A 9793-nucleotide genomic window follows, 5' to 3' on the forward strand; every position below is an offset into this window, starting at 1 on the left:
AGGAAAGACAGACTTCTCTGCCTAGCTAAATTACTGAGGAGCTCTACGTAACAGGAGCCTTAAGAACTGGTTTGAGACACTCTGCTCGACTGCTGCAGAGTACTTAAGTACTAAAGGATACTTCTCACAGTACTGCAACCACATGGGTAGCTGCAGATACTCTTTAAGGAAACAGTAATCACTGAAAGAGTTAGGGATGTGATGTGCATACAAGACCTTCATCCCTGACCAAATCACTGCCAAAGCGTATGTATGGGACAACTCCTTATACGGTGAAATCAGAATAATTCAAAGCTTTGCTGTAGCTCAGTAAAACCATGCTTATTACACATTGCTTGAAGAAACAAAATGAATTCCATCTCCTCCTGATACACACAGACCTTGTGAGGACTCTTAAAACCAGGTCTGCAGAACTGCTTCAAGTAATTCCACTGATCGGGTTTGTATCTGTAGGAAGCCTGAATATCAATGTAGGTCACAAACCTGCCTGGGCACTTTGAGACATAAGCTGCAAGAAAAGAAGACACACTGGGGGTAGAGAAGGGTAAGGAAAGTCAGTGCAATCAGAAAGCAAGAAAAAAGGCCACCTGCCAAACTGCCCTGTTCTATGGAATTGCCTTCAGTAATGCTTACTGCAGCATTTGGAAAGGGACACAATGCATTTGCGAGTGCATTTTGAAGGGTATGAATTTTAAAATCAAACAAATGTACGTCTAGTTCTTAAGCACCATGACTAAGAGGCATCTTTCCCTCCTGAGCCGCTATTTCCATGCAGAAGTGCTCTGTTGAGATCAACGAATTCATTTAACTCTCACAATTCAGGATTTAAAACCACTGGGAAACAGAGATAAGCAAAGCAAGCCGCTCGGCAGGTATCCCAGGAAGGTGTGCTTACAGCTGCCTGCTCCCAGACCTCTCAGTCTCCTCTCTACTGCCACTGCCTGAACACCAGAAATAAAACCCCCAAGAGCTTCTCCTTCGGGTCTTTTCTGTTACTTGGTGCATGTTGAGAACAACTAAGAACCAGGCAGCAATGCTTTAGGACTACTCTTGCTCCAAGGTGGATGAAAGAATTAATGATCCAAACTTGGGTACTTAGAAGCTGTGCCATCAGTGATGCCATCTGTAAGCTGCGCTGATCCTTTACCAAAAAGATTCTCTGAATGATGAAAACAACTGCATTTACTGTGAGGGTAGGGAGGCCCTGGAACAGGTTGCCCAGAGAGGCTGTGGATGCTCCATCCCTGGCAGTGTTTAAGGCCAGGCTGGACGGAGTCTTGGACGACACGGTCTAGCGTGTGGTGTCCCAGCCTGCGGCAGGGGAATTGGAAGTGGATGATCTTAAGGTCATTTCCAACCCAAACCATTCTATGATTCTGTGAAAAGAAAATGGCAGGCTCCCTACAGGGAAAAATCACGCATGAGAGAGAAACACTGTTGGGTTTGCACATTTGGGATGAGGCTTTGCAATATTAAGGTTTTGTAATACTAAGACTTTGCAATAATGGGGCTGGGGCTAAGTTACTCAGGGAACGAAACATAGGGTTTGAAATACCGTGACTTAAACAGGCACACTCTGTGCTTAAAGACAACGGCATCTCTGGGCAACAGGCACTCTCTGTGCTGCAAAGGAACGCTATCTTTGTACACCCTATGAAGCTAAGCCAGTGCAAACTGCTGCTGTAGTTAAGCAGTAAATTGGGGTACCATGTGCCTGCCAGAGAGTTATGAAATCAAACCCTAAAGGGAGAGAAAGAAAGAAGTAAGAGGAAGGGGTGTACGAAACTGAGTAAGGGGAGGTGTAACCAGAGGCGGGACAGTTAGCACGTAGATTATACACGTCGGAGAGGCTGTAAACCTTGGAGTCCCCAACCAATGGGGTAACAAAGGAGGGAACTTGAGGATGGGAAAGGAAATACAAATCAAAGTTCTGCCTTTGCTGTGTGTGCCTGCTTGCCAGGACACCCGTTTGTGCACAAACGGTAAATAAATAGCTGCTTCACTGCTGTGTCTGACCGAGGCCTGCCTGAACCTAGAGACTGCTTCTCACCCTTCAACTTCTCAGACACCAAAACCCACGACCCATTCCCTCAGCAGGAGGCTCACCTGAGACTCCAACTTCTCGCCGCCTTCCTTTTTCTGGGACGCTGCTCTGGGAGGAGCACTTTCTCGCTTGCCCTGCTGGAGGCTGCTGCTTCTCTTCTCCCTGCTCTTCACTGGCATCTTCCGCACTGCTTCTCTGGGCTCGTTTCTTCCCCTTTCTCTTCTTTACCCGTCTCTGCCAGACATTCTCCTTCTCCTTCCTACTCACCACAGGCAAGCACAGGGGGAAAACAAAGCAGTTGTGTATTTTTTTAACTACAGAAATCCCATGCAAACGTTTCACAGAAGAGACAATCCCCTGCAAAAAAAAACGTTTTTACAAAAACCAGCACTCACAGCGACTGCAGCCGTTGGTGAGGGCCTGTGCTTGAGCTACGGCAGTAACTAAGAGTCACCTCAGTGCAGGACGCGACTGCGTGACGAAGCACGGAGCCTCCGGAACACCTGCACAGACAACACTTGGCCAGGAGCCTGTCCACAGAGCACCAGGACAACCTGGGAACGAGAGACTTCCCCAGAAACAAGGCCTGGAACATTTCTAGTTCATCCTCAAATAACCTCCTGTGACACCACACTCATTTTCAGCCGCACGCAGGGACCAGGAAGGTCATACATATTTTGTACTGCAGGGTGCTGTACGCGTAGCCTGTGTACCGGGCCATCCACGGCTATCTCATACATTAAAAGCGCTAGGATTGAAAGGGCATTTGTAGAGCTTTAATGAGAGAAACTCCGTTTAGTTTTTAGATGGCATAAAATGACATGAACAAGCCCTAGATCAACTGCTCCCACATCTAAAGCCTTCAGCTCGATGACCAGGGTAAATCAGCAGCAGGGCAAATAAAGGTTCTGGCCCTTCTCAACACACTGAGACTTGAAATGGAAATGGTACAATGGGCTGCTGAAAACCACACTGAGAGCAACGCTTTGGCTTTATTCCGAGAGCAATGCTGACAACACACTGACGTTTTAGTTGTACATAAACTGGGGGGAGTTATCTGGAAGGGAAGGATCACTGCTCGGGTTGGGCTGGGTATCACTCAGCGGGTGCTGAGCAATTGTATTGGGCATCACTTGTGTTTATTAGCTTGGGGTTTTTTTTCCGTTTCCTCTTTTTTTTTTCCTCTCTTCTTGTTATTTCCCTTATCATCATTATCACTATCACCAGCACTAGTACATTGTGCTTTGGTTATTAAACTGTTCTTATCTCCACCCTCGGGTTTTTCATCCTTCCCTTCCTGCTCCCCATCCCGCTCCAGGAGCCAAAACCCGGCTCAGAGTCAACGACACCTCGGGCCCGCCCCCCCCCCCCCCGGGTGCCGGGGATCGGCTGCCCCAGCAGCACCTCCCCCCCGGGGGGAAACAGCCCCCAGGGACCCCCACAACAGCCCCGCTCCATCCCCAGGGCCGGAAAGGTGCGGGACCCCCACAGCTCCCAGCCCCCCATGCCCCGGCTTCGCAGCACCCCACACTCCCAGCCATCTCGCAGCCCCACTGCCCAGCGCTCGCACCCGCCCCCCGCATTCCCCCGCAGCGCCCGGCCCCACTGCCCAGAGCCTCGGGGGGCCGCAGACCCCCAGCCCCGCTCCCCGGGCTCTGCAGCGCCCCCCAGACCCGCGCCGCGCCCGCTCACCCTCACCTCCTCCCGCTCTGCCGCCGCCATTGCCGGCTGCAGCTCCGCCTCACGCCCGGGGCCCGCCTCCGACGCAGCCAATCAGCGCACGGCTCCCCCGCGCGGGGCACGCTGGGACCTGTAGTCCGGCCTCCGGCACATGCGCACGGGGCAGTGGGCGGGGGGCAGCGGGCCCCCCGTGAGGGGCGGGGCCTTTCCTCATGGAGGAGCCGCCCCCCATGGGATCCCAGAGGCACCGGATGGGCTGGGGTGAAGGGACCTTAAAGCTCCTCCAGCTCCAAGCCCTGCCACGGGCAGGGACACCTTCCACATGGAAGGAGCAGCTTGCTCCGAGCCCCTGTGTCCAACCCGGCCTCCAACGCTGCCAGGGATGGGGCAGCCACGGCTCCTCTGGGCACCCTGCGCCAGCGCCTCAGCACCCTCACAGGGAAGAGCTTCCTGAGAGCTTGTGAAATACGAACTCACTCCTCTAAACGAGGTAACGAGGGTTTAGTGAGGGACAAAGGCAAGAAAGCAAAAGCAACAGCGTGACCGCAGCCAGAGGCGCAAGGGATTAGCATTTGGTACAGGTTTATATACTTTCAGTATTACATCAGTTACATGCATATTCATAATTCCCGCATAGAGGCGGGGGATATTATAACTAGCTTCCAGAATTTATTATCACAAGTCTCCTCCTCTTGGCGCCTGCGCACTGCTCTGTGGTGATTGTGAGCAGGGGGCTTGAGGATGAAGTAAACAGTCTTCCTCTTGTGAGCAGGGGTCTTCAAGATGCAGTAAGCAGTCTTCCTCACGGTGTACTTTTCACCTCTGGCACAGTTGGGCCCCCCAGCAACCACACAGCCAGCTATATCTGTAATTATTCTGATAACTAGCAAGGATTTAAAACAGTGTGACCTTCCTGCAAAATTTGTTGCAGGATGGGCAGACAAGGAGTATCCCAAGCTAGCAGAGCCTTGGGAGGCTCTGTCTCCAAACTAACTGATAAGGATGGTGTGAAATAACTCATTCATGTTTAGTGGGGCCACTAAAGCCTGTTACCTCACCACAGACTTACAACACAAACATCGCTCTTTAAAGCTCCTTTAGAAGACCAGCCTGAAACAATTAACTCATGTTTAAGTGGGGCCACTACATCCCACCGACTTACAACATAAACATTGTTCTCTTTCTACAGCCTAAATTAAGCTAAACAGTACTTTAACCCTATGTTTTCCAGGCACTAGCTTTCCTTATACCAAGCTTCACCCCCCACCTTCTCTTACCTTTACAAATTCTTTTGCTATGTGACTCCATTTAGATCAAGAGATCTGAACCTTTTTAACTTGCTGTCTGGTCTTGTATCTTTAGCGTGTTTTGTTTCTGTTACTGTAAACTCGTACAGTTATATCCTGCACGTGAGCACACCTATGATTTGAGAAAGCCAATACATTTATGTGTTTATCACAATCTCCTCTCAATCCACCTCTGTGGAAAGGAAAGAGGGGATAAAATAAGCAGTAAATTGCAGCCTCCTTGTGACTTCCCAAAGCCTCCGGTTTCAGTTCTAAAGCCTCGTTCGCAGGGTCCCGAGGCTCAGGTTCGGTTTCCAAAGGCTCGGCCGCGGGGATGCTGCTGCCGGGCGGGGGGCGCACGAGCCCGGCCGCGGGGCTGGGCAGGGCCCGCTCCGCCGTTCCCCGGGCTCCCGCGGCCGCGAGACCCCCCCCGCCGGCCGCTCCGCCCGGTGGCAGCGGGCGCCCGGGGCGCGCGTGGACAGAGCCGTTGACAGCGAGGCTGCGGCGGCGGCGGCAGCAGCGGCTTTTGAGCGGCTTCTGAGCGGCTTTTGAGCGGCAGCGACTTCGGCAGCGGCTTCTGAGCGGCAGCGGCTTCTGCAGGAGCAGCGGCAGCAGCACCAGGTGAGGCGGCGGCGGCGGCAGCTCTCGGCGGTCCGGAGCCCGCCCTCCGCCGCTCCCCGCGATGGTGCCTCCCCCGTCCCCCCAGCGTCCCCCCGCAGGGGCTCGCGGCACCGCTCCCCTCTCCCGCTTCTGGCAGTGGCTGCGCTGGGCGAGCCGCCCCTGGGTCTGGGTCTGGCGAGGCAGCACCGCCCCCTGGCGCTCCCCGGCCCGCCCCCAGGCCCGGCCCCGCCTGGGGCCGGCCGGGGGCCGCCACCACCCACAGGTGCCCGGCGGAGCGCGGACCGGCGGCGGAGCGCGGACCGGCGGCGGGGACCCCGCGCGCAGCGACAGCGGCCGCGTCTGTCGCACGGGGCACGACAAGGAGAGCTTCGAGCGGCTTTACCGCGTGGGACCGCTGCTGGGGAGAGGCGGCTTCGCGTCCGTGTACTCGGGGCTCCGCCTGTGTGACAACAGCCCGGTAAGGGCGGGGCCGGCGGCGGGCCGGGGAGGCGGCGGGGCTCGGCTCAGCTCAGCTCAGCCCAGCGCTGCCCTTGGCTCGCAGGTGGCGATCAAACGAGTGGCTCGGGAGCGCATCTCCTCGTGGGGCGAGCGGGTGAGTGCGCGGGGCCACCGGGACAGTGCGGGGCAGAGCGGGTGGGGGTGAGCCGGTGGGGCCGGCGGGGGGGAAAGTGGGACGGCGTGAGGGGAGTGGGTGTGGAGTCAGCAGGGGACACGGGCCGGGTAGGGGTGCACCAGAGCATCCCTGGGGATTGCGGGGGGCACCTGGGAGCAGTGGGGCCGGGCAGGAGGGCATCAGAGCATCCCAGGCAGGGAGGCCCAGGAGCCCCGGGCCAGCATCGGCCCTGCTGACGGTGCCGCGGTCCCCCTGCAGCCCAGCGGCACTCGCATTCCCATGGAGATAGCCATGTTGAGGAAGGTGCGCTCCGGCTGCAGTGCCATCATCCAGCTCCTCAGTTGGTTTGAGCTGCCCCACTCCTTTGTGCTGGTTCTGGAGCGTCCGGAGCCATCGCAGGACCTCTCCGACTTCATCAAAAAACGGAGGTTCCTGCCCGAGGATCTGGCGCGGGGCATTTTCCTCCAGGTGCTGGTGGCTGTGCGGCACTGCCACAGCTGCGGTGTCCTGCACAGGGATATCAAGCCCAAGAACATCATCATCAACTTGGCCACCAGAGAGGTCAAGCTTATTGACTTTGGTTGCAGCACCCTCCTCAGGGACACGGTCTACACCACATTTAGCGGTGAGCCCACAGCCCAGGGTGCTTCCTGTACCGGGCAGTTTGTGAACAAGAGTCACGTGCTGATGAAGAGGTGGCGGGTCACACCGAGTGTGCGGCCCCTGCATCCCTGGGGATCCGCGGGCGAGAATCCAGGAGCAGGCGGCATCTGCCTAATGAGGTGCGCCCGTATCCTGTTGTAGGAACACCTTTGTACTACCCGCCGGAGTGGTTCCGCTGGCGCTGCTACCACGGCCGTCCGGCGGCGATCTGGTCCCTGGGCGTGCTGCTGTATGAGATGGTGTGCGGGGTCCTCCCCTTCCGGTGCTGCGAGGACATCGTCAGCGGGCAGCTCTTCTTCCAGCGCCGGATCTCTGTCGGTAGGTACCTGGCTTCGCAGCAGCAGGGGAAGGTCGGGGTTTAGGGGGTGGCAGCTGATCGCCCTTGGTCAGCTGGAGGAGGTGGCCCATGTCCTGCCATCCTGCTCTCCTCCAAACCGAGTCATGGAGCAGGAGGTCTGGGTGCAGCTCTGAGCGCACCCAGGCCTGGGCGCTGCGGACGGTGGCACAAGGTAGGCAGGAGCCTCCCGCAACTGAGCGGCAGTTCCGGGATTCTCCCCAGAATGCCAGCACCTCATCAGGTGGTGCTTGTCCATGAGAGCTCGCGACAGGCCATCCCTGGACGATGTGTTCAACCACCCTTGGCTGCAAACATCCACTGCCCCAGGAGACAGCCGCCCTCCACCCTCACAGCCTGAGCCAGCAGCTGGGCAAGTAAGCTGGGGGTGCCTCTTGGGGGGAGTGTGGGGTTTGGGGGTTTGGCAGGTTGGGTATTTTGGTGGGGATTTGGGCTCTTGGGAGGTTGGGATGGATTTTGGGGGCCTGTGGGATTTTTTGGAGACTTTGAGGTTTTGGGGGTTGTTTTTTGGGGGGACTTTGTGGGTTTTGCGGAGAGCGGGGGGTTTTGGGTGTTTGGGGGTTTGGGGAGTTTGTTGAGGTTGGGTGTTTTGGGGGGACTTTTGCAGTTATTAGGGGGCTTGTGGGGATTGGTTTCTGGGTTCTTTGGAGAGCAATAGGTGTCAGAGGGACACCTCATAAGAGTTATATCTCCTCCTTGTAGCTGGGGCAGTGGTGAGGTTGGGCTTTAGTCTGAGGATAACGCTGGTAACACACCGATTGTATAGTGGTTTCTGATTAGCACTTACCCTGAGCAAGGCTGATTCAGTCTCTCATGCTCTGCAGTGAGGAGAGACAAGATCTGACATCAAAGCAACAGACAATGCGGCTACTCCAACACAAGCCACGAGCACTGCAGCTACTCCAACACCAGCCACAACCACTGCGGTGACACCAACAATGGCAACAGGCACCGTGGCTACTCCAATGGCAAGGACTGTCACTGCAGCTACAACTCCAGCAACATGCAGTGCTGCTATTCCAACCAGGGCAAAAAAAGCAGTGTGGCTACTCCAAACTCAGTGACAAGCAGTGAGGCTTCTCAAACCCAAGCCACAAGCACTGCAGGTACTACAAATACAGCGACAGACACATCGGCCACTCAAACACCGAGGGCAGGCACTGTGGCTGGTGCAACCCAATTCAACATGCCCTGCAGTTAATCCAGCCCCAGGCACAAGGACTGCAGTTACTCCACCACCAGTTTTAAGCTCTGCAGCTACTCTATTTCTGGGAAGGAGCAATGGCGCTACTCTAAGGCCTGCTATGTGTACAGTGGCTACGTCAACCCCAGCCACAAACACTGCAGCTACTCCAGTGCAAGCCACAACCACTGCAGCCTCTCCAACGCCAGTGACACACACTGCTGCTCCTGCAGCCCCATCAACAAGCAGTGAGGCTTCTCCACCCAGGCCCTAAGAACTGTGCCTACTGCACCATGGCAGCAGGCACATGGGCTACTCCAATGCCAAAGACAGATGCTGTGGCTGCTGCAACTCCAGTGATGGGCACTGCAGGTATTCCAACCACATCAACAAGCAGCGAGGCTTCTCCAGTGCGAGCCACAAGCACTGCGGCTTCTCACTGCCAACCACAAGCCCTGCGGCTACTGCAACCCCGGTGACTGGGACAGTGGCTACTACATGGCAACAATAGGCATAAACACTGCAGCTATTCCAGCCACTGCAACAAGCACAGCAGCTGCTGCAGTGCCAGCCACAGCAACGGGGCTACTCAAATGCCTGAGACAGACACTTCCGCTACTGCAACCTCATTGACAAGCAGTGAGGCTTCTCCAAACCAAGCCTCATGCACTGCGGGTACTCAAAGTAGCGTGAGAGACACATCAGCCACTCGAATGCAAAGGACAGGCACTGTGGCTACTCCAGCCCCATCAAGAAGCACTTTGGACAATCCAACCCCAGGCACAAGCACTGCAGCTGCTCCACCACCAGTTTCCAGCTCTGCAGCTATTCCAACTCTAGGAGGGAGCACTGTCGCTACTCTTAAGGCCTGCAACGTTTGCAGTGGCTAGATCAACCCCAGGCACAAACACTGTGGCTACTGCAAGTCCTACCAGAAGCACTACAGCTACTCAAGTGCCAGGCACGACCACTGCAGCCTCTCCAACACCAGTGACCCATCAACAAGCAGTGAGGCTTCTCCAGTGCGAGCCACAAGCACTGCGGCTTCTCACTGCCATACACAAGCCCTGCGGCTACTGCAACCCCCGTGACCGGGACAGCGGCTACTACATGGCAACGATAGGCATAAACACTGCAGCTATTCCAGCCACTGCAACAAGCACAGCATCTGCTGCAGTGCCAGGCAGAACAATAAGGCTACTCCAATGCCTGAGACAGACACTGCCGCTACTGCAACCTCATTGACAAGCAGTGAGGCTTCTCCAAACCAAGCCTCATGCTCTGCGGGTACTCAAAGTACCGTGACAGACACATCAGCCACTCGAATGCAAAGGACAGGCACTGTGGC

General features: G+C 56.0%; 1 protein-coding gene across 1 annotated transcript; it reads left to right on the forward strand.

Moving 5' to 3' along the window:
• Window positions 1-3875: 3875 nt before the first annotated feature.
• Window positions 3876-7612, forward strand: LOC133277172 (serine/threonine-protein kinase pim-1-like; the record flags this gene model as incomplete). Its single annotated transcript, XM_061468800.1, has 6 exons — window positions 3876-3914; window positions 6005-6088; window positions 6173-6223; window positions 6503-6869; window positions 7049-7225; window positions 7467-7612. Coding segments are annotated over exons 1-6 (864 nt in total), but the record flags the coding sequence as incomplete, so codon positions are not given.
• Between the last annotated feature and the right edge of the window lie 2181 nt (window positions 7613-9793).

The sequence above is a fragment of the Pezoporus flaviventris genome, unplaced genomic scaffold (assembly GCF_033815535.1).
Source record: "Pezoporus flaviventris isolate CSIRO_AGI_PZ_B2104156 unplaced genomic scaffold, CSIRO_AGI_Pfla_v1 ptg000051l, whole genome shotgun sequence".
Taxonomy (NCBI): Eukaryota; Metazoa; Chordata; class Aves; order Psittaciformes; family Psittacidae; genus Pezoporus; species Pezoporus flaviventris.